This window comes from Ammospiza caudacuta, chromosome 5 (assembly GCF_027887145.1).
Source record: "Ammospiza caudacuta isolate bAmmCau1 chromosome 5, bAmmCau1.pri, whole genome shotgun sequence".
Lineage (NCBI taxonomy): Eukaryota > Metazoa > Chordata > Aves > Passeriformes > Passerellidae > Ammospiza > Ammospiza caudacuta.
Window position 1 is genome coordinate 1,767,418 of NC_080597.1, and position 25,024 is coordinate 1,792,441.

At 44.7% G+C, this 25,024-nt stretch overlaps 3 protein-coding genes across 3 annotated transcripts in view; 2 read left to right on the plus strand and 1 right to left on the minus strand.

The window, feature by feature from the left end:
• PYROXD1 (pyridine nucleotide-disulphide oxidoreductase domain 1) overlaps positions 1-16,682 on the minus strand; it is a 43,551-nt gene extending 26,869 nt beyond the window's left edge. Inside the window, exon 1 of the mRNA XM_058805165.1 lies at positions 16,491-16,682. Within this exon, the coding sequence (XP_058661148.1) occupies positions 16,491-16,682 (192 nt within the window). The remainder of the gene's footprint in view (positions 1-16,490) is intronic.
• Positions 3,669-5,012, plus strand: LOC131557868 (peptidyl-prolyl cis-trans isomerase-like 4). Its single transcript, XM_058805339.1, has one exon. The coding sequence runs from the start codon at positions 3,669-3,671 to the stop codon at positions 5,010-5,012; it is 1,344 nt and encodes a 447-aa protein (XP_058661322.1).
• LOC131557869 (DNA/RNA-binding protein KIN17-like) lies at positions 10,548-11,708 on the plus strand. Its single transcript, XM_058805340.1, has one exon. The coding sequence runs from the start codon at positions 10,548-10,550 to the stop codon at positions 11,706-11,708; it is 1,161 nt and encodes a 386-aa protein (XP_058661323.1).
• Positions 16,683-25,024: the final 8,342 nt, after the last annotated feature.

The following is a 25,024-nucleotide window of genomic DNA, read 5'->3' on the forward strand; positions in this document are numbered from 1 at the left end:
ATAATAAACATACTGGCTTTACAACTTTCACAGAGTTGTGGAGTTTTTCGCTATCTCTGCAAAACACATTATATCTCTGCACAGGTTCAGCATTGCTGACTGAAGACACTGTGAAGGCAAACTTTGGTTTGTCATCAGGATGCAAAGGAATTGTGAAAAAAAATTTCTTCAAATAATGATCAAGATGTCCCATCCAGCAGGGAGCATGGTGGGTGTGGGCATACCAGGCTGCACTGCCCCCATGCTTTCTGTCACTGCATTAATTTTTCAGAGGTCCTGTCCCAGCTTCCATTTCCCAGATTTTTTCTTTATCACAAAGACAGGAGTATTCCAGTGACTAGTAGAAGGCTCAGTGTGTCCTTGTTGCAGTTGCTCCTGAACCAGTTCACAAAGGGCATCCATTTTTCTTTTGTCTGGTGCCACTGATGAACCCAAATGGGTTTGTCCACCAGCCACTGTAAAGGCAGTGTAGGATATCTTCTGCCCTTCAATGCAGTGTCCCCAGTTAAAAATCCATCCCACTTCTGGCTGCTAGTACATCCTGCTCCCAAAGAGTGATTGGAGCTGCAGTGACATAGGGCTGAACTGTGGCTGTCTGCCCATTCACATTACTGATCAGCACAGAGTGTTGGCTCACCAAGGTATGTGCCACATCCCCCAGCCCTCCAATGGCCAAACCTATGGGAGCCAAAGGCCACATAAGAGGCCATACAAAGAGGGAGACAACTGTCACATCCGCCCCGGTGTTGAGCAAACCTTGGAGATGGATCTGAGGTGGCCAGGCACCCAGTAGAATCAGGGTACATGTCATCTGTGGTGGCTGAGCAGAAACATCTGCAGAGCAGAAGACTTGTGGCAGCCCATGGATTCAAAGCCACCATTCCCATGAGACTGCTGGCGAATCCTGGGGATGCATGACTAAAAAGGCACAAGTTGAGCAATCTGAGTCCCTGCTGGAATAGTGACGGGGGATGTGCATGAAAACCGTAGCACAAATTTGGCCTGAAAAGTCAGAGTCAATGACTCCTGGGTGCAAAAAGATTCCTTAGTGGGTGACACTAGATCTTCTCACAAGCAGTGCACCCAGTCCTTGTCCCAAAGGTCTGAACACATCCAAAGAAAAATTATATTCACTACAGGATTCTAAAAGAACTGTGTTGGTGGTATGTGCATCCACACCGGCGGAGCCCTGGGTGATGCCTCCGAGCTGGCTGGGCAGGTCTGAGCCAGCACCATGCCCTGAGGAATCACTTGTGTCAGGGCACAGTTCCCCTGTGCTCATTGTCCTGTTCCTGGGTCTGCCAAAGGCTGGCCATTGGCATGAAATTTAGCCTTGCATTGCTCAGCAAAATGACCTGGCCTTAGGCATCTAGCGCACAAGAAGGAGGCACCTGGCCATGATGGACTGCATGTTCCTTGTCCTCCCTTGCCCTTATTTTTGCTCTTCTGTTGTCCACCCCCCAAGGGTATCTGGCCTGGCTGTAAGGGAGCCATCAGAGCAGGCACTGTGTGGCCTACAGACCCTACCCAGGCACATGCATTGACCATGTCTACTAGTGATGGGATGCCTGGAAGAGTAGCTATGATCCTCTTGCACTGACTGTTTGCATTGCACTGGGCTAACTGCTTGCATAATGTCTCCCTTAGGGCATCATCCTCAATCTGCTTCTCAAGGGCATCAGCAAGCTTCTGGACAAATGGCAGAAAACGTTCATCTTCTCCCTGAGTTATTGCTGCAAATGCTGGCCCAGGGGAGGCCAATTCAATAGTTCTTAACAATGCACGAAATCCTGCCCTTTGACTCTGCTCAAGAACAGCAGAGTCCCATGTAGCCTCAAAATTAGGACTGGAAAAGACCTGTTCTCCGAGGAGAACATCCACCCCCACCTGGAACCTAGGATCTTGCTGAGGCAAATACCTGTTGCCTGCTGCAGCCTTTTCAGCAGACTCCCTCCAGTACTTCAAAAAAATACCAAATAGTACAGGCTCGAACAGTACCTGAGCTATTTTTCTAATATCAGATGGAAAAAGCAGGCCTGAGTTTAGCACTCTGAGAGTCTGCAAAACTTGTGCAGAGCCAAGGCCATATTCTTCAACATCATGTAGCAAATCTCGTTCCACCTCCCAGTCAATCACATTATGCCTGGCAGCACGTACTGAATTTGAGACAGCTTTAGAGGAACCGGAGGGGGAAGCTGGCAGGGGGTGTGACGTTGGCTGGACCAAACACCTGAGGGCAGGTGCTGATGCTGGGCGTGGCTGGGACATCTCTGCAGGCTCCCTGGCTCTCGATACAGGAGCTGATGGAGTGACCAGTGTGGTTGTGACAACGGCTGATGGCGGGGATGGCTCTGTCCTCACCCGTGATGTTGGTGGTTGATCTTGAGTCAGGAACTGCAGCTCCTGCTGGCTGTGAGAGAGTCGGACCCTGGTGTGCAGGGCAGGTGAAGGTGAGGCTTGGCAGGGCCAAGTGGCTTTTGGGGTGGTGCTACGCTGTCCCCCTGCTCACTGACAAAAAAAGACGGGCATCACCAGCAGGAAAACTTATCTAGTTTTCTCGCTCTCTGACCAGACTGTCACACAACATAAAATGCAATTGTACTGTGAATTCTAAAGTATGTGGTGCACAAAAGGATTTGGTTTTAGTTGCAAAAGCTAAAACAAGGGGTTTGGTGTGGGGATTAGGCTTCCTTCAAAATTTAATTTGTTATAAGGGCTGCACCAAATCTTATAATTGCCTGGGTGAATTGTGAATTTTGCAGCTGTGGTTTTGTGGGGTTGAAGTCCACCCTTGTGCCTTTTTGCGTGGTTTGTATGGACCTGTCAGAATTGGCAGGTCTGAGTCCTGAAGCCAATTCTGCAGCTCTTGCCTTCTGGGATTCATTCCCCTCTGTGCTGTTTCAGTCTCAACTGTGGGTACAAGAGAAAATAAAAGGAATTGCATGATTGAGTTCTGCAGGTTATACTGTGAGTTTGTTTCTTAGGAGCATATATGTCTGCAAGTGAATAGGAATAGGTTGTGTGTGTTTAGTCTCACCAGTATATAAAAATTGGAAGAGGAACGCCTGTTACATAAAAGAACTTTTGTTGAAAAATTGTTAGTCTCAGGCTGCAATGCAATATGTAACCAAATGCATGTATGCTGTTTCCATCTGTTAAATCCAGATGGGGCAGGGTTCTTTATCTCTTCCAGGACCCATCCTCCCTCTGGGGGTTATCTTCTGCTAATGGCCCATTAAGTGTCCCTGAATGGCTGATAAAATTCCATCATCCCATTGTGAGATGCTCCGCCCAGAGGGAGGAACCAAGTATTCAAAACTGGATATAATTAGAGCTGCGGAACACCACAGGCAGCTTTTCCACTGGATTCCCAGAGAAGCGTCTTTTTTCGCCACTGCATTCCCAGAGGAAGGCCCATCTACAGCACCACTGGACCTCCAGAGTAAAACTTCATCCTTCTGGAGGATCCCCACTCCTCCAGAACCACAGCTGGTCTTGTGGGATTCACAGGGCTGAGGCACCATTTAATGGGACTGCTGCCACCACCCTGACCCACAGGGTACCAGGTTGTATTCTGACTCTGTCAGTGCTTTTTGTACTGCTGCATTTTATTTTAATTTTCCTAGTAAAGACCTGTTATTCCTATTCTCAAATCTCTTCCTGAGAGCATGGCAGTGCTGCTGGAGACCACGGTGGGTGACCTGGTCATCGACCTGTACACGGAGGAGCGGCCCCGAGCATGTCTGAATTTCCTGAAGCTATGCAAGGTCAAGTACTACAACTTTTGTCTTATTTATAATGTCCAGCAGGATTTTATTATACAAACTGGTGACCCCACAGGAACCGGCCGTGGAGGGGAATCCATATTTTGTCAACTGTATGGTGATCAAGCCAGATTTTTTGAGGCAGAAAAGGTGCCCAGAATCAGGCACAAGAAGAAGGGAACAGTGTCAATGGTGAACAATGGAAGTGATCAGCATGGATCACAGTTCCTCATTACCACAGGGGAAAACCTGGATTACCTTGATGGTGTACATACAGTGTTTGGAGAAGTGACAGAAGGCATGGATGTATTGAAGACAATTAATGAAACCTTTGTAGATAAGGATTTTATCCCATATCAGGATATCAGGATAAACCATACAGTAATTTTAGAAGATCCCTTTGATGATCCACCTGGCTTGTGTGTTCCTGATCGCTCACCAGAACCTACAAAGAAACAGCTCGATAGTGGCAGAATAGGAGCAGATGAAGAAATTGATGACATGAAAGGACGGCCTGCAGATGAAATAGAAGAAGTTCGGGCTGAAAAAGAAGCAAAAAGTCATGCTATTCTTCTGGAAATGGTGGGAGACTTACCAGATGCAGACATCAAGCCACCAGAAAATGTGCTGTTTGTTTGTAAACTGAATCCTGTGACCACAGGTGAAGACCTGGAGATAATATTTTCACGATTTGGTCCCATTAAAAGTTGTGAAGTGATCCGAGACTGGAAGACTGGTGAATCTGTTTGTTATGCTTTCATTGAGTTTGAAAAGGAGGAAGACTGTGAGAAAGCCTACTTCAAAATGGACAACGTGCTGATTGATGACAGACGGATACATGTGGATTTTAGCCAGTCTGTTGCAAAGGTTAAATGGAAGGGAAAAGCTGGGCAGTATACCAAGGAAGATTTCAAGGACTATGAGAAGGAATGTGACAAACCTTCTAAATTTGCACTGAAAGAAAAAGTAAAACCAAAGCGAGATGCCAAGTATGACCTCGTGTTGGATGAGGATATAGAGGAGTCTCACACAAGTCAGTCACACCTGGCTAAAAAACAGAAGCAGAAGAAGCACCACCACTGTGAAGAAGATAACAAGAGGACCAAAAAATCTAAGGAGTCTGACCAAAAGCATGAAGAACACTGCAGGGAGAAGAGCAAGGGTGAGAACAGACACAGGCATTCAAGCCGCAGCCATTATAAGGAGAGAGATTACACTTACAGTAGACAAAAAGACAAGTACAGATGAAGGGAAAATCAGAGGGGAACTAAAATAATAAATTTGACTTTTTTACAAAAAAAAAAAAAAAAAAAAAAAAAAAAAGGGAACAGAGCTGCAGTGGTGCAGTGACCGAGTCTCAGCCTGTAGGCAGAAACTTTCTCTTGTAATTTTGTTTCCTAAGGTTGTCTGTTAAATCACTGTCTCCATTCGTAGGAAGATGTGTGTTGTTACCAGTTACTGTGTGTTTTAATCTGTCCCCTGTTATTGGGAAGATAAGCTCTTGTGAAGTCATGTTCCTCACTGATATTAATAAAGGTTTGCTAGTAGATAATTAGGAAAAGCCTCCCAGTCAAGGCTTAGGCCTTGGCCAGGTCCTGGCCCTGGCCTGTTGGGAATTATGCCATCAGACCCAGGGGATTTTACTAAAAATGAAATCAAGTCACTTTGACTTGCTTATTTTGTCTTTTAAAAGCTGGACCCCCTTTTGAGGTAAAATTGGAAGCCTTTCCTGGGAAAGGTTCTCCAGGTCCTCACTGTGAAATGAGGAGGATCCTCTCCCTTGATGGAGAGGCTCCTGCTGGAAGCTGCCAGACACCTGAACAATGTGTGATCACCCCATATAGGGGCATTAAGAAAGGATGCTACTGATGTGGCAATGCGTGATAGGCCCCTTAGAGTAAAACACCATATAAGGAAATACTATGTCTTGAAGAAGTGTATAAAAATGTCTTGTCTCTCTCAATAAATGTCTGATCATCACTATGGGTCTGAGTCCATTCCTTGGTCATTACATACATACACACACTAGTAAAGATGTGCTATTCCTTTTCTCATATCTTTGCCTGAAAGCCCCTTAATTTGAAAATTATGACAATTCAGAGGGAAGGGGGTGTAGTGGTTTTGGTTTGCCAATTGGATTTGACAGCCCCTGGGCAAGATGACTGAAGCACCTTGTGGCAGGAGCTGCTCTCAGGGGCCGGAGGTTGAGCAAGGCCCAGCCCTGGCACGTCATGCAGCTAAGCCTTCATGGTCAGAGCAAGAACAAAAGCTCCCAGAAAAGACATTCAGTGATGTCAAGGTCAACATTTCCAGCGAATGAACTTGATCCTACCTAAACAACATGATTCCTGAGTCTCAGCTATTTGGGCTTTAGAACAATGGTCAATTATTTCTATTTCTCTAAGAGACATTGGACATTATCTTTTGTCTTCCCATGCCACGAGACCCTGTATCAGTGACATAATTGGATTAAATAAATTTTGTGGATTGTCACTGGTCTTTTTTGTGTCTTATCCCGTATCTAACAGATAGCCAGTAACAGCCTTAATAAGATGCAAGCTGTTTGAACACCAGAACAAAAGAGAGATAGAGCAATTATAATTATTATATTATTATTATAATTAGAAATTACAATTTCTCTATCTCTCTGTGACAGAGCAATAGAGAAATTATAAAAGAAAGGCCTCATAAAATCAGGCCTTGCTTTGCTAAATTAGATGGCCTGTCACTTCTAAGTGGAGCTAAGTAGTTTGCAAGCTCCCATGTGAAAACACGTTGAGAATGAGCATTTGTTAACACAACAATCTATTCCTAGGGTGAAAAACAAGTGGTTGTCAGAGACTGGAAAGATTGATGTCCAGGCTGATGGCCTTATGAGAATTGAAATGTTGTATCTGGCTCTCAGTATGTATGCAATTGAGTTTGTAGTTTAGATTGTGCTGTTCTGAAAGAGGTAAATAAAAAGGAGAACATTATGGCATGCTTTATGCCAACAAACTGCACCATTTTATATTCTTCATGTTTATAGTCACACCAACTTGCCTGGGTTCATTGTAGAAGGAAATGACTGTGCAGATAAGATAACAGCCCTGGTGTGGGCTGCCCTGGTACCAGACACATTACACCAGGCAATTGTCACATCAGTTTTTCCATCAAGGGGCTCATGCCCTACAACATCAATTCCATCTTACATCTGCACCAGCACGTGATGTCATTGCCTTGTGCTCTGATTGTCAGCAGCATGCCACCATGACCCAGGATGGAACAAACCCCAGAGGGCTACAAGCTCTTCAGCTATGGCAATCTGACATTACTCATGTGACAAAATTTGGTCCCCTTAAATATGTTCCTGTTTCTGTGGACGCCTACTCTAAGGCCTGTTGGGCCTCTGTGGTGTGGACACACAGACTTAGATACGAGGAAGAAATTTTTTTTAGATTGAGGGCAGTGAAACCCTAGAACAGGTTACCCAGAGAGGCTGTACATGGTCAATCTGTCCTGCTTCCAGCCAGGACAGGTAATTTTTGCAGTAGCGTGATTGCCATGGTGCCAGGACCCAGAGGTTATTCTCTCCCACTTTACATCATAGGCAGGGGAAGGAGCACAAGGGGTCATTTCTGCTCAAATAAGCATACCAGAGAGGTGGCTTGGTTCCAAGCCAAGGGGAGCAGGTTCAATGTGAATAATTTCCCCCCCCCAAAGGCCAGAATGAACAGGGGATGGGCAAGAGGTTGGTAGGAAACACATCCAGGACAGCTGATCCTAACTGACCAAAGGGATATTCCCAGAGTCACAGAATGGCTGAGGTTGGAAGGGACCTCCAGAGATCTGTGAGGACTTAAAGGGCACAGTTGGCTGTCCCAAAAACTGTAAAGATCACAGTGGAAGGAACTTGCCATAAGATGCACAACAGTTCATCAGATAAGCTCAGAAGAGAGAAATTTGTGACAGAAAGGTGCTCATTCCAGGCTTGGCAGAGGTGAGATCTGGTTATCACAGGCAAACAACACCAAATATATAATCCAAATGTAATTCATTGACTCTGATGTTACCATGCAATAAACACAGCATATTAACAAAGCAATTTTGATTCCTCTCTGTGGCCTTCAAAAGGCCATCATGATGAACAAATAGTTCTCCATGTGTGGAAATAGATACGGGGCAAAGTGCAACATCCATGGGAATACATCAGGCATCATGACGATCAGGGATTGTCGTACCCAATACACAAATGCTTTAGAAAAAAATTCTAATTCTAACTTCTCTCTTTTGCCCCACACTGGATGCCAAAAGATATGCTGGTTTCTGAGTAAACTGGTGGGATAATAAGCCCCACTCAATCACATTGAGAGAGATTTCACAGTGGAGTTACCTGTGTCAGACTGGGAAAGATCTCCTCAGAGACATCTTGGGAGCTTGGAATGTGTGTAGGGGATGGGTCAGACCTTGCATTGCTGAGGTTGTGCCCTGTCCCCATACACAGCAGCTCCACAGACAGGCTGAGAGAGTTGGAGTACTCTGGAGAGACCTTGCAGAAGCCTTCCAGTGCTTTAAAAGAACCAACAAGAAGCCTGGAGAGGGATTTTTTGTCAGGGCATGTACTGACAGGACTAGGGTAAATGACCTTAAGCAGAAATTTTACAACAGCAGGCTGGAACTAGATGACCTTTCAAGTCCCTTCCAACCCTAATCATTCCAGGATTCTATAAAAAATAAAATTAAATATAAAGAGTATCTGGCCATAAATAAAATACATGTACAATATAAAGTTGTGCCCAGGTGCACTGACCAACCACAGCAGGGAACAGAGGGCACACAGGTGCAATGCACAAACACGAGGGGGATAAAGGGTTGGGCTAAAGAACAAGAAGGGCAGATGCGTGAAGCCTTCTGAAGTGGAATGATGTTACTGTGTGTGGGTTGAAGCCTTCTGAAGTGGAATGATGTTACTCTGTATGGGTTGAAGCTTTCTGATGGTGACACTCCGTGTGTCATGGCTGTCTCAACTGTGACATATACACACATGTATGCCCACTGTCTTGTTGCCCTGTAAACAGTGGTACAAAATGGGACCTTCTGAGCCCTTCTGGACTGCAGAGGCTGTGACCAACAACCTCCCTCTGAGTGGGGCCTCTCAGTGAGTGAACTCTCAAGTTTACTGCTCTCAGAGAATCCCTGATGAATCCTTGGCTGAGACCCTCACTCCTCAAGGCTCGACCCTTGGCTTGTGGAGAAGATGCAAAGGCATCTGAAGTGAATATTTCACTGCCTTTGAGGGGAGTTTTTAGCAGGTACCTTGTACAGACTCTTTATGTCTGTGTGCATGCAAGTGTGCCTATGCTATAGTAAATGTGGGAGAAATGTTTGTCACAGCTACAGCTGCTCTGAAGCTGCACAGGTAAATTTGGCCATAACAGAATCCCAATTTGGTTAGCCTGGTTTGTAAACCAGTCCCCAGGTGAGGCAATGATATGTTCTCCTGCTGGAAAATATATCCATTTAAAATTGGTTTATATAACTTTAGCCAGGGTTGTTCACCTTTGTCCTGTGGGAAGAGAACTGAAGCTTCTTTCCAGGGCACTGTTTATCTGTGTGAGGCCTGATGAACTCAGCATATCAACAGACTGGGAATAGCACCAAAGAGATAAAGGCCATCAACAGAACATCAGCACCCATTTAGGAACATCTATCCCAGACTCTGCCTCTGGAACAGCTGGAGAAACCTCCTGAAAACCCTGATAAGAAAATCAAGGAATGAAAATCTAATTAACATCAGAAGCAAAGAAATCCAGATCCAATAGGGCACCAAATATAAGAACTTTGCAACCTGGGACCCATGAATGCTGACTGAATTAATTTCTATGAGTTTTGACTGTATAAAACATCTGAAAAATCTTGTAAAAGTGGTGTGTGATGGATTGATTCTGTCTGCATACCTGGGCTATGTGTGTGGATGAGATGCTTTCTATGGTACATGCTGGCCAGAACAACATCCTGGCCAGATAATGAAATAATGCCTTGACTTTCTAACATAAAAAATGTTGGAGGGTGCCCTAGGTTGCAATGCAAGATGTAACCAAATGCATGTATGCTTTATCTGTTAAAACCAGGTGGGGCAGGGTTCCTTATCTCTTCCAAGACCCATCCTCCCTCTGGGGGGTTATCTTCTGTTAGTGGGCCATTAAGTGTCCCTGCATGGCTGATAAAACTCCATCATCCCATTATGAGATGCTCTGCCCAGGGGGAGGAGCCAGGCATTCCAAACTGGATATAATGTGAAGTTTGGGACACCACAGGCAGCCTTTTCCACTGGATTCCCAGAGGAGCAGCTTTCTTCTCCACTGCATTCCCAGAGGGAGACCAGGCCCATCTACAGCACCACTGGACCTCCAGAGTAAAACTCCACCTTTCTACAGGATCCTCGCTCCAACAGAACAACATCTGTCACTGCAGGAGGGCTGAGCCACCATTGAATGGGACTTTGCCACCACCCTGACCCACAGGTGGTCAGGTCTATTCTGACTCTGGCAGTGTTTTTGTACTGCTTCATTTTATTTTAAATTGTAGTTGTGACTTGGGATCTCCCACTGGTTTGCTTTCAAACCAGCACAGAGGGTTTTTGTTTTTCCCATAGTTGTGGTTCCAAAATTCTTAAGCACTTTTTAAAAGTAAGACAGGGGTGTAAGTAAATCACTATTTAGTAATTGGCCGCTGCCATTTCCAGAGGGGGCGGGAACTGCACAGGCACAGGGTTGGGAGCAGGATTGGAACAGGGTTGGTGTCATGGGGAAATCAGATTTCCTTAGCCCCAAGGCCATCTCTAACCATATCAAGAGCAAGGGGCTGCAGAAGCTGCGCTGGTACTGCCAGATGTGCCAGAAGCAGTGCCGTGATGAGAACGGCTTCAAGTGTCACTGCATGTCCCAGTCCCACCAGAGACAGCTGCTGCTGGCTGCTGAGAACCCCCAGCAGTTCATGGACTACTTCTCCGAGGAATTCCGAAGGGATTTCCTGGAGTTGCTCAGGAGGCGCTTTGGAACAAGGAGAGTGCACAACAACGTTGTGTACAACGAGTACATCAGCCATCGGGAGCACATCCACATGAATGCCACCCAGTGGGAGACCCTGACTGACTTCACCAAGTGGCTGGGGAGAGAAGGGCTCTGCAGGGTTGATGAGACCCCTAAGGGCTGGTACATCCAGTACATCAACAGGGACCCAGAGACCATTCACAGGCAGCAGGAACAAAAGGGGAAGAAGAAGCAGGACCTCGATGATGAAGAAAAAACTTCTAAATTACTTGAGCAACAAGTTAGAAGATGTTTGGAGGGGAAAGAACTCGAAATGCCAGTCTATACTGAATTGAGCAGAGAAAACAAAGATGAAAAAGTTACATTTAAATTAAAGAAAGGAGCAAGTACTTCAGTTGCAGCATCTTCTCAAACAAGTGTCCTTGCACTGAAGATGGTGGAGGGTGCAGTTAAAAGAACAGGAGCAGCTCATTGCTCTGGTCAGCCCAAGAAGAAAATGAAGAAATCTGCACTTGATGAGATCATGGAGCTTGAGGAGGAGAAGAAAAGAACATCTCGAACAGACTACTGGTTACAGCGTGACATCATTGTAAAAATTGTTACAAAAAAGCTGGAAGGGAAATACCACAAGAAGAAGGCAGTTGTTAAGGAAGTGATTGATAAATATGCAGCAATTGTGAAGGTGATAGACTCTGGGGACAAACTGAAACTTGATCAGACACATCTAGAAACTGTAATACCAGCACCAGGCAAGAAAGTGTTGGTGTTAAATGGTGGGTACAGGGGAAATGAAGCCATTTTGGAGTCCATCAATGAGAAGAGGTTTTCAGTGACAATAACCATCAACTCAGGACCTTTAAAAGGGCGCAGAGTTGAAGATATCCAGTATGAAGATGTTTCCAAACTTGCCTGAGGTGCTAATCATGCATCAGAGAAGATCTGAGTTCTCAAAACCTTCTTCCTGACTTTTTTCAGGCAGACACAATGCTCTGTACTACAGTAAATCCTAAATGAGTCCTTTGCTAAATTGTTACATTTAAGTTGTAAGTTAAGCTAAATGCTGTTAAGTTTAATGTGTTGTTAAGTTTAAATATTGTAAAGTGCAATTGAACCTTTAGTTCATACTCCATTTTATCCTTACCCCTTTATCCTTTGTCACCCCCCTCCTACACCCCCTACCTCCATGTAAATAGTTTTCAGTTTATTTTGGTTTGGATTGATTGACTCTGGATTTTTGTTTCTTGCTTTTCCTAGGTGTGCCTTCACCGTCTAATAAATAGTGTGAACCCTGGAAGTGACTTGTTGCAGACCTTTTTTCATAGAAATCCTTTCTTTGGGATTTGTTCATCTTCTGGGAAACTGAGGCCCCAGAAGAAGAATGTAAACAATTGTTATCGGCTGGTGTGGAATGCATCAGGTGCAGCGGTGATTGGGCTTTTGTGAGTGTTTGGATTTGCTGACCACTCACAGGAGAGCTTGTCCTTGCTTTCTGCTGGACACAGAACTTTGTTATTATTCTTTCCTATGCTATTCTTAGCTTAGCAGCCTCTGCAACTTCTCTCCTTATACTTTTTAGTATAGTTATAATGTATTATATATCATATATCAATAAATCTAGCCTTCTGATCATGAAACAAGATTCTCGTCCATCTCTCACCCAGAAGACCTCATCAGGTCGCTGTAATAGTGATTATTGTTATAAATGGCAATTTAAGTATTGGCTTTCACATTTATGTATTTGCTTTTGCAAGTTATTATTCATCAAAACTATTTTAATATAGTACTATTTGTAATCCATTTTAACTGCTTTAACATAGTATAAAAAGCAGTTTTTGACAGTTTTTTCTGTCATCTTTTGCAGCCAATGCTCTGGCCATGTGTAGTTTATAAATAGTATATTTATATATTATAGCTTAGACCTTTGCATAATATTAAAATAGAAACTGTGTACTGTTAAATACTTTTATTTTAACTAACTCAAAGTTGTGAAATAGCTATGTTGATTTGATGTATTTGTGGACTATCTTATCTGAATTATGAGATAACAGTGACAAGAATCAGGACGCCAAGAGAAAGATCTACTACTGACTCTCCAGTTTTCAGGAACTGTCAGAACAACAGAATGGAACCTCAAGAAGAAATAAAATACATCTATTTAATCCACAGGATTGCCTGCAGACAAGTCAAAGTTACAACCAAACAACAGAATTCCCAGAATATGTAAAACCGCAGGAATGTTTGAATACCGATAACCTCATTCATATGCATTTAACCAATGTAATTAAAAGTATATAAGAAAATTGTTTTAGGCTAACAGTGTGCTTTTGGCAGCACCCAAGCACCCCAGCACTGGATATTGTCCTTTTTATCCATTATTAAACTTCTACAAATTTGAAAGAGTGAGTGTTGTTTCTCACAATTAATTAGGAGTTAACTGCACATGATAAAATGTGCACTGATGAAACATACATGAAAAAGGATACCTGTTAGAAGGAAGCAGCAGTCACACAGCTCAGGACACATGTACATTCCTGCATTAGCCATCACAGGAAGGGTTGTACACGTCCCCAACACCAGATGCTGCTCATCTCATCTGCAGCCTGGGCATGGCCTGGCAGGGTGCCTGATTTCTTAAATTTTTTTTTTAAACTTTTTGAAAGTTTTACTTCCATCTGCCAGCCCCTGTCCTGCTGCACGTTCCCTCCCAAATTTTCCTCTCTTGCATGCCACAGCTCACCCCGTTTCTCACAGGCCTAGCAGGGCTGTGCCATGGAATAGAGATGACATTGTTGAGAGAGAGATCGAGCTAGAAACAAATTTCAGAAGATGGCCTTGCAAAAGGACAGATATTTTGGAGAATTAGAACTGTGAAGGATGCATTGCAGCAGGACCACGTGGGGGAAAAAAATAGATTATTTGGGTTAGAAGCGATAGCAAAAGCTAATAGGCTGAAAAACATTTATAAAGGTATTGTACCCAGGAAATAGGGTGGCTTCTGATGGAATGGTGTTGAGTTTTATGTCTCACCCTTCTATGAGACTGATAATGGAATAAAGTCTTTTAAAATGCCTCTCAGTCTCTGTAGATCTGGGATTTTCCAACACAGCACCCTCATGTCTCCCACAGCCAGCACCCGGGTTTGAGAGGGTGATGCCCTTGAGAGGAAAGCTAATATCTTTACAAACAATTCCATGGATGAAGCAATGGGTGGATGTTAATGGCTTTGAAATGGGTCTGAATGTCTCTACTGCAGCAGGTTTCTGGCACAGCTTGGCTCCTGATGCAGATAGGGGTGTGTACAAGCCTGCATTTCCAAACTTCGGGGTAAAATGACAGGTTCAAGGGGGGATATGTGGTAGGTGGTTCAGGTAGGCTGTACCTTCCTTACACCTCAGCCAATGGGGAAAGGAAGAGGGCAAAAAGCGGCCGGACTTTAGGATTAAAGGAGGCTGTGTCCTCCAAAGGGCTTGCCACAGTGACCTCTCTCCCTTTATTCAAATAAAGTTGCAGGACTCCTCTGACTCCTTTTTGGACATAAATCTCTGGATTTTGTGGATTTTCCTGATTTTTCCTGACACCCTGAAGGACTATTTTCCCTAGACCTAATTTAATATTATTAAGCACTAAATCAGGCATTTCTCACCAGTGCCAATCATCACCCACGATAAACTGGGCAGCCTTTAGGCTGCGAGAAACTTCTTAATCCAATTTTTCTGCTTTCCCCACCCCGCCACCCGCAGGTTAATATTCATCCCTTCATTCTTGGTGCAATAGCCACTATTTCCAACCCCTCAGGGTCTGGATACTGTTATGAACAAAAATTCTGCCAATTTTTTCTGTGAGGAAAAGGTTACCACTGTTGCTGCTGGGCTGCTGCTTGTGCTATGGTAATTACGGGTCGTTGTTGTTAATAGTTGTTTTTGTATCAGTAAAAGCCCTGGCTGGGGCGAGTTAATGGCCCTTGTCTGAGACAGTCAAGGGTGGGGACCTCCCGAACAGTGAGGAGAAGAGACTTTGGAGGGGAGGGATATGCAAAATCTCTCCAAGGACCAGCATGCTGTGTGGGACCCCTGCTCCAAATGTACTGAGAAAACCCCAAAAACAACGAGCAACCTAAGAGTTGAGAGATTGGAGTGACGTCTGGACATGAGGAGCGGAGTGCTGGGCCTGCAGAGATGCGGATGTTCCGCATCATAGTCCCTCTCACACTGACGAGGAGTCGTCCCCGGCGCCGAGAGCCGGCTAAGAGAGCCAGCAGCAGTAACACCGGAGGGTCACAACGCCCTAAAGGCCCCCACCAGGCCCAGACCCCCAGCTTTGCCCCTAGTGGACAAAGTTGCGCAAATCTTCCTCCTCCTCGTCGCCCTGGGAGAGACGACGGGAATCTGCAGACCAGTCGAGCTGCTCAATCCTGAGCTCATCACTTATAATAAAGGCATTAAAAAGGAGAGAAGAAGTCTCCTGGCCCTGTTTATTTCAGATACCCTCGAGGGATGAGCTGCAGGAGAGGCACAGCCCACTGCCAATATTCCAGCACCGGCCATCCCGGGACGGGACCGCTCATCCCTTCCCACTGCGGCGCGGCCGGGAGAGGCTGGGCGGCTAAAGAGGCACCTCCCCACACCCAAACCCACCCCCTTTCTCCATCCCTTTCCCGAAGGACCGCCGTGTCCTTCCCGCTGGCGCATCCCCCCGTCCCAGCAGCAGCGCCTCCGAGAGCGGCCCGGGGCGATGGGCGCGTCCCGCACCGCTCCCCCCTGGCTGCCCCATGGAGGGGGCACCCCCGGGCCGGAGCTTCCCAAGCCACGGGGAGCGAGGGATGAAACCGGGACGAGCTCGGGTCAGCGCCGCTCGGCCCCGGCCGCCAGGGCTGCCCTGAGCCGGGGCTGCAGTGTCACTGTCCCCAGCCACGGGGACAGCCAGAGACAGCACAGCCCCCGCACCAAAGTCCCGGCCCGCCCGGGGCCCCCTGCCCGCTCCGGAGCGGCGATTCCAGGGGATCCCTCCCTGTGCCCACTCCTGAGCTGCTTCCAGGCAATCCCTCCTGTGCCCTGTCCCGCTTCGGAGCGCTGTTCCCAGGGGGATCCCTGTACCCACTCCGTATCGCTGTTTCCAGGGGATCCCTCCCCGTCCCGCTCCGGAGCGGTGATTCCAGAGGATCCCTCCCCGTCCCGCTCCGGAGCGCTGTATTGAGGTGATCCCTCCCCGTACCCACTACGGAGCGCTCTTTCCAGAGGGATCCTTCCCTGTGCCCGCCCCAGGCGCTGTTCCCAGGTGATCCCACCCTGTCCCGCTCCGGAGCGGCGATTGCAGGGGGATCCCTGTACCCTGTGCCCGCTCCGGAACGCTTTTTCCAGGGGGATCCCTCCCTGTCCCACTCCAGAGCACTGTTTCCAGGGGATCCCTGTGCCCTATCCCACTCCGGAGCGCTTTTTCCAGGGGGGTCCCTCCCTGTCCCGCTCCGGAGCGCTGTTTCCAGGGGGATCCCTCCCGGTGCCCGCCCCGAGCGCTGTTCCCAGGGGGATCCGTGTGCCCTATCCCGCTCCGGAGCGCTGTTCCCAGGGAACCCAGCCTGCAGCGAGCCGGGAAGGATGCCTGGAGCTATGCCCGCCCCCACCCCTCCCCCCCAGGAGCTGCAGTGTCGAACAAACCCCCATGGACAGAGTTAGGAGGGGAGAAGTGGGGATGATCTTACGTCTCTGCGGGAGCTGGGATGCCGGGCGGTGCGGGATTCCGGTGCCGTGGAGCCGGGGCGCAGCGTGCTGTGCTGCTCTGCCCGGTGGAAGGGGTACCCGGCGCCCCGGTCTTCGGGGCTCTTATAGGGTTCTCGTGGCTGAAAAACATCTCTATTAATCACTTCTACTGTCAAACAAAAAGATGTTCTCATGAGAACTCGCTGCAGTGTTAGATAAAGGCAAGGCCGTGCAGGTGGTGTAATCTTTTGTGCTGAGTGGGAGCTGACCACAGACTCCTCACCACATTTTCTGCATTTTCGAGCTACAATTCATCCCGAGGCTGAGGGATGTGTGCAGGATGGAGAAGACCAGGCTATACCCACGCTGCAGCACATACCTGAACCTGCCGAGCCAGGACAGCTGCACTGTGCGATGCTGACACCTAAATGTTCACCAGGCTGCTGGGAAATGCCCCTACACCGTGCTCATGCATTCTATTGTCATTTCAGTGCATTCAAAAGCAGAGTTTAGCTGCTTTTGGTGTATTCTTCAACCAGATATCCAGAGATTAGTATGTTTCCTTTATTTCCACAATGATCACTGCAGCGGTCAGCGGCCTTAGAATAATGTCCGCCTGGCTAGCAGGGCGGCCAGCTGGCTACTGCATAGGTGGGGAGCTAATCCTGGTGGCAGGGCCCCAGGACCGCTCCTACGGACGCCCCTCACCGGCAGAAGGCTTCGGGCTGCGTCTGTGTGGACGAGATCACGCTGAGTTGATTGGCAGGCTGCGAGAAATGACGAGACCGAGAGCTGGGCACTCGCTGGTGACAGTCATGTTTACCGCCCAACAGAAGTCAACCAGGGAGTGACCCTGAGACACGGGTGTCAGGCAGTTATAAAGGGGGAGGAATCCGGAGGACAGGTTTCCGACAGAACCAATCCAGGAAGGCGTGGGAGTGAACTGAGGATAGCCAACATTACGAGAAAGCCAATGGATACATAGTTAGGGAGGGGCCCCGGTCCCACAGCCAATCATAGCTCCCAAAGTGAAGAACATTCTGGAAAGAAAGGAGGAGCAGGGAGTGACTGACTGGGACCAGGGAGGGAGGAGTATGCTCCCATATAGGGAAACAAGGGGAGGAGAACTGAGAGTTACCTCACATAACAAGGGGATTGACAGAACTTAAGGCGGGAGTAACCATACCAACTAAATGACAGACATTACTTAGGCGGGAAAAATAATGGAGGACAGAACCACAATACAGAATGGGGGAGCAACTAGACAAACTAACATAACCCGCTACAACAGATCACCACTAGGATTTTCCCTCTAGAAACATTTGTGCGCCAAGCATTGTAATTTTGACACATTGGACTTGAAAAATTAATTAATGCCTAGTGAAATACCAGCTAAATGAATGTTTTGTGCTGTCATAATATTTTTGTTAGTTGAAACTACAGCAGTTAGCAAAAACATTCAGGAGTTTGCCAGTGAAAATATGTTGACTGGGTTCTGCTTTCCTTTCTGTGAGTGCGAGTAAACATTATTACCATGGATCTGTGAGAAGTTTATTTTGCTTTGGCTCTTAGTGGAACATTAATCTTTAAGCTTGCCTTTGTTAGGGGAAAGCAGAAAAGATGTGAGCCTCTAAAGGGCATCTCATTCATGAACACTTTTCATGAGATTTCACGTGTCTGAGATGGCCTGTGATTCTGATGGTCTCTTTAGTTAATTCACAGTCAGAAAGTGCTTCACTTAAAATGGGAGAAATCAGTTATTGTCCTGTATACACCTAAGCATGCCATACGAAGCCCTTCTGATTGTTTTTTGTAAGGTACCTGTTTGTGAGTAAAATGCAAATTCTGGGAGAAAATGCAAATTCTCATTTTTCAATTCTCATACCATTTTGCAGGCCTTTTTTCTTGGAAGCAGACAATGTACTTATTTTTTAACCTCCTGGCATGAAGGGACTGCTAATCTATGTGGAGAATATTTTACTTTATGAATAGTATGGTTTGTTCTGGGATTGGTGGATTTGCCAAATAAAATATTAATATAACACCCCTTGTGTGGCTTGTGTAAGTGCTAGCTTTTGAAAATGAAATCTGGAACACTCCCCATTTCTTTAAGATTGTCTGGACAAAAAAAAAAAATACCTAAACAAGCTCAGAATTTAGAAAGAGGATAAAAGACATATGAAAAGTATAATTGGACCAACTGACTGCTGAGGGAAGCCAGTACAGTTTCCCCAGAAATGGGGAATCCTGTGAATAACATTTAAGGATTACCTGAGCCTTGGAGCCACTCTGTAGCCCACCCATTGTTGGTCAGCCATGTGGAGAACAAAATAATAGTTGGAGTGGATGGAGGAAGGCCTCTTTGCTCAGGGAGAAAGGCACAGAGATTCTCAGTGTGCACAGCAAGGTGGTGCATAGCAAGAATGCAAGCAATATAACAGTAACCTAATTTTTTTATTCTTGGGTGTAATGCCTTTTCATTGTCCTTCTCTAATTTGTGTGGTTAAAGCTTGCTTCTCACCTGGAACATCCTGAAACAGAGGTGACATCATTTATCACTGCCCTGGGAAGCACAGTGACACTTCTATTCTGTTACCTCATTTTCAGACCACACAGTTGTGTCACTTCCCATTAATTGCCACTGCCTGTGGTAGCCTGGATTAGTTCTGCCAGGGAAATTTACAGTATTAGGGGTCATAGCACTGCTCCCTTTGCAGGCACCCTCTTCCCTTGTCACCTGCACTGCCTCTGGACAGATGGGCACAGTGAAGAGAAGCCTGGATCCAGCTAGGTCAAGCACAGAGCCACCTCAGCATCTGGCTGGCAATTCAGCTTTGGGAAGTGATTAGCTTTCTGGATAGGATAGAAATTTTTTTTTTCCCCATATAGCTTTATATTTGTGTGTTTTCCCTCCCCTCCTTACCTCTCTAGCATCCTGCAGTGTCACTGTTCCCAGATGCTGTTCCCAGAACAATGCCTCCTCTGCACTGTTAGTAAAAGGGTCTATATTTTCTAAGATGATGGCAGCACTTGTTTGGCAGAGCAGGAGCATGTGAGGAGAGCAATCTTGCTTGAGGGGGCCATGGAAGCAGAGCCGCCCTCAGGGGGGAACAAGCCTGGAACTGGGGTGACACCCCTGCAATTTGTGCCTGTCCTGTGGGTCCTGGCTAAGGGGCTGGTGAGCAGCCCCAGGTGTTGCATGTGGTGAGCCAGGTGCATCCATGGAATCTCACCAGGAGGCTCCAGGGAAGGGCACAGACCCACGAGGGACAGGGACAGGCACAGCCAGAGCTTCCAGGGCTCCCAGGCTCCCAGCATTGGAGCTCCCAGGTGAGGGAGGGACCACCAGGGAATTCCACCCTGTGAGTGTCTGCCAGAAATGTCTTTATCTGCAGGTTTTGTACATCTCCAGTTCTTTGCACCTCTCATCCATCTTCTGGTGCTCTGCTCATGCTCGTTGTCTGGGAGATTGCACCTGTGCTGCCTCCTGGATTTGGGCAAAAAATTCCTGTGCAATGCTGGGTTTATTTTGATTCAGGGGCTGCTGCCAAAAGTTGTTAGGAGCCACCCTTCAAATGGTTTGTTTCAACACACCATCAATGCAGGAAGGAGCTGGTAGTTTAGATGTGGTCAGAGATGCCCCCTGTTCCTCTGCCTGTGGGCCAGGGTTTGAATCATCTACCTCTGGGAGAAAGAGCATGTAAGTTAATATTGTGGATAATTCTAGAGCAGGTGCTTCAAACACTTTGTGTCTGCAGAACATTTTTGGGTATCCATTCTGGCCAGCTGGGTCCAGCAATGTCCCTGGGTTGATGTGGCCAGGCAGCCCAGGGTGTCCACATATTACATATGCATGAACATATACATATATACATATATACATATATACATATATACATATATACATATATACATATATACATATATACATATATACATATATACATATATACATATACACATATACACACACACACATATATATATATACACAAATATATATGTATATGTAAAATTCACTGGTTATTTAGTTATAAACATGCAATTCTCCCCAGGATGATTTTCATCTAAGATAAAGATTTAATCTTTATTTTTTGAGGTTTTATGCTGTCTCCTGACTTGCTGTGTTAGCTTTTGGGGAAAAATCTTGTATCCATGCAGAGTCTTAACTGTGATTTAAAAGAACAGCCTAAAACAACCAGCTTTTGTGTCTTTCTTTCCAAGCCTGTATGTTGGCAGTGGTTCTGACACTGATAACTTTTGATAGGTAAAACAAACAACATTTGGGTACATTTAGCTTAATAGTTCCCTTAATGTAGTCTTGTCACAGAGCAAAACTTGTTTGTTGATAAATAAAACTCTCTGAACTGAGACAGAGACTTCTTCTGTCAACTAACTTATTTTTCTGTCATTTCTTCAGGGGCTTATGATGAACAACTGTAGTGCTTATTATACATTAAGTTATTTCTTGCTTTTCTGCCACAGGTGCCTTGCCATTGAGAATTTCATCCAGTACATGATTTCTATGTAGTGTTTTAAAACTCTAAAATGTTGTTTTTCCATAAGCAAGAAGTTGCGTTCTAAACTAGGGGATTTAGTAGCATTGTGACTATAAACTAGATTTACTTTACACATACTTGCTTAAACACTTTATTTTTCTGTGGGTTTTTTGTTTGCTTTTGTTTTCTTGGTGTTTTTGTTTTTCTTTTTTTTGTTCTGTGTCATTCACTTTTATGGTGTGCTAAGACCCCTTTCATCTCAGGATCTCCAAATGCTTTCCATGTTTCACAGATAAGCAAATGATGGTAAAAAGTCATGCTGTGATTTGTAGTTTTGGAAATGAAGCTTGATCATTCCGAGTAAGGAATGGAACCAAGATAATCTTCTATTTTTCTGTGTGACTTTATTTTGACTGTATAGAAGTGGTAAGCCTATCTCAGGTTACTCCAACTAAGGAATTACTGAAATGATTAAAAATTCTACTATTTGCAGAGATCATGAGGATATTCTGTAGTAACTGTAATTTTCCTGCAGAATCTTTGTAGGCCACATTCTTATTTCTTTTTGACAAACTCATTTTTGACAACTTTATTCTTTCCTTTGTGGGGTCGGTCACCTCTTGCACTCCACAAAAGAAAATTTTTCCTGGAATGTTACCAAGTTTTGCATGGTTTGATGGCTCTGCATGTTTTCCCACCAAACATCTCTGTTTGCCAACATGTGTCTCTGGATAAATACAATGCTTGCACCTGAAAAAGCAGCACTGGCTGATGTGGAATTCAGACCAAACTCAACAAAGGTTGCTAGCAAGGGGAAAGTGCTGCTCCACTGCTAAGGAGATACCTAGAAATATATTCTAAAATCCAAAATTTCAATTATTCGTTCTTCCTACCTGGGATTTGTTCCTTCTCCCCTGACCTTGATTTCTTACAGCAGTGACAGTTTAAATACTGCATAATGAAGAAATATGGATATGAGACTTCTGCAAGTGTCATGTGCAACTCAGATCTCATTCTTGCAGGATAGAATAACCCCAGAAGGAATCCCTTGTGGAAAAAAATTGAGTAAAAAGTATAATTATTGATGTTTTTAACACATGCAGACCCAGAGTTTGCTCAGGAGACATACTGATCAAGAGAGCTTTGCAGCTGGAGATAAATTCAGGTATCACCATGACTTGTCAGAGCAATGGGCTTAGAAAATCTAGTGGTTTATCTATCAGTTATTGGAAACACCTGGTAGCTTATTTACATGGATGGGCTGTAAATCACTTGTGGTATCTTTGTCTTTAGCATAGACATCCATTAGAAAAATTGTGTACTCCCACACAAGAATGAAACAGACCAGAAAACCCTAAAACATTTTAAGGCTCTTATTTAAAAAAAAAAAAAATTATGTCTGACAAATCATAATTCCAACAGCACAGGACAGGCTGGAAGGAAAATTGCATTTAGCAACTTCATAAAAATATTTAGAATTATAGAATAACTTGGGTTAGAAGGGACCTTTAAATTAATCTTGTTCCAACCCCCTTGCCATGGTCAGGGTCACCTTTTTGCTGGACCACATCTCAGAGCCCCATCCCACCTGGCCTTGGGCACTGCCAGGGATGCAGGGGCAGCTGCTCTGGGCACCCTGTGCCTGGGCATCACCCCCTCACAGAGAAGAATTTCCTCCTTTTATCTAATCTAAACCTACTCCTGCAGGAGTGCCTTACCAATTCCCATGTGAATAACAGCAGAGGGACAGGAATTGTAATTCTGACACAATGAGGGCTGAGTATTGCCTGCCTTGAGCCTCTGACCAGTCTGATGTACCAGAAAATGTCAAATGTTTCTCTGGTGTTTGTAGGAAATTAATTTGCAGAGTGTTTGTAGGAAACACATTTTGAGGTGTGGCATTTAGATGAGTTCTGCTTAGGCTAATCTGCAAATAGTATTGAAGTGCAAGAAAGAATGTTGCAAATTAAATGTATTTATCATAAAGCTTTGCAGTAACCAACAAAATAAACAAATTTTCCTTTTCTGAGCAAGTGTGGCCAGTATACATCTACCCATCAAAATGCTGCACATAAGGAAAAGCACATTTCTTGTCTTCTGGCCTCTTGCTTTCTGACTGCATAACTTTCTCTCCCTCGCTTTCTCTCCCTCTTTCTCTCTCTCTACCATTTGCAGAGGGAGAAACTCTTCTGCAATATTTTTTCCATCAGTCCCTTTTGATGATTCATTTTCCTTTCATTTAACTCTCTGCTGGTGCATCAGAGGTTGAACTTGATGAAGTTTTTGGAACATGTTTTTTTGTTCCTAGTAGCACAATGCTATCAGGATCACTTTCCCAATTGTCATATAATTTCTCTGAAAAGGTCAGCATGACCCTATCTTCTGGGAAGATTTCATGAAATTATAAATATGTTCATCTAGTTTAAAAATCAAAATCTTGTTTGACAGAAAAAGCCTGACCTTAACAATCACCTTATTGGGATCTGAACATGGGGTCTTATGTAAGTATGAATAATATGGGCATTAACTTTGCAAAATCCACATATAGAAAGCCTCTTTCAAGTTACAGACAACTTTTGCATTTGTTTTTTATCATTTTTGGAAAAGAGTCTCCAGTAAACACAGAATGCCTGTGGATTTACTGGTGGCAAAATAAAGGAGTGAGTCAGGAATGTAAGCATCACAGTTCTTCTGGCTGCAAGCCACCTTCGTTTACACAGTCAAGGAACAGATTTCTGCTTTTAAATGTTCTGTAATTTTCCTTTCTTTTCAATATATTATTTAAAAAAAAATACAAGGGTGTTAAGTAGCACAACTTTTCCAACCTGATTCTGAGAGTGCTTACCTTATTTAGGTATTATTCTTTAAAATTACCACCAAAAGTGAGAAACTGGAAAGTGTCCCTTGGTCTTTTCACATCCACAAATAAGCCTTTCTCCTCAAAAGTGTTTTGACAAATAAATCTGCTATTTCATATGCTCCAGTATTTACTGTTGGACATTTGCTATGTTGACACAGCAAACAGTGTTCTTTTCAGTGCAGAGAATAATAAGAGAATTGTGTGGCTTAAAGCAAAAGCAAAACACTTGTTGACTTTGTTGGGCACCCTAAGGCCCTTGCTTAATAATCACATTTTTCAGAGGAAGAAGTATTCACATTTTATAAAAGTTTCATCACAGTTTATGTACAGGTCAATGTAGAAATGTGATTTACCATAGCATATATTCATGGGAGTATTTTTGAAATAGTTTGTGTTAGAAAATAAGTATATAGCATATTGTATATTAATAAGGTGTAAAGCCAGAGAGTACTGCTGAAAAATAAAATATGCGGAGACTATTTCTGAGCATTTGAAAAGTATTAAAAAAACAATATAAATGTAATGATTGTTAATTGTTGACTGTATGGATTGGAGGCTTACAATGCCAGGTGTATCTCTGGTGAAAAAAGGTTACTCAAAGGTAACTGAAGGTCAAACATCATAATAAATAATAAGTGACATTATCATTATAAAAATATATTTTGTGATTAAAATTTCCTTACTGTCCTGCAGCTCATTTGGTGCCTAAATCCTGCTCCAAATCTCAGGCAGGAAAGAGTTTATTTAGTTATTATTTGCAGCAAGTGACTGCAGACTGTCAGAGTGTTGGGTTGCAGGAGTGCTGATGCACAATGTAGATTTTTCATGGTTTTTGGGATATAAAGAGGAAGCAGCACCTGCTAAAGCAGGAACAAGTTCAGAGGAGGCACCAAGGGAGTCCGAGGATGGACACTGCTCCTGTGAGGAAAGGCTGAGGAATGTGTATGCTGGGCTATGGCAGAAATATTTCTATTTATTTCCAAACCCTGACTCACTGCAGTGCTACTTACACCATTTGTTTTGTTTGTTTCCAGAGCTCAGTGTGAATAGATTTTTTTTTTTTGCTTTAGTTAATTGCTCATGAGTTTTCTGATTAGCACTTTCTTTATCCATTGAATGTCTTGTCCAGTATAAATTTCTTGCCCTTACTGTGGGTATTCAGGGTACAAAAACAGCC

Bases quoted from the DNA above. Each gene is read 5' to 3' on its own strand.
- LOC131557868 (XM_058805339.1), top strand. From the start codon at position 3,669: ATGGCAGTGCTGCTGGAGACCACGGTGGGTGACCTGGTCATCGACCTG.
- LOC131557869 (XM_058805340.1), top strand. From the start codon at position 10,548: ATGGGGAAATCAGATTTCCTTAGCCCCAAGGCCATCTCTAACCATATC.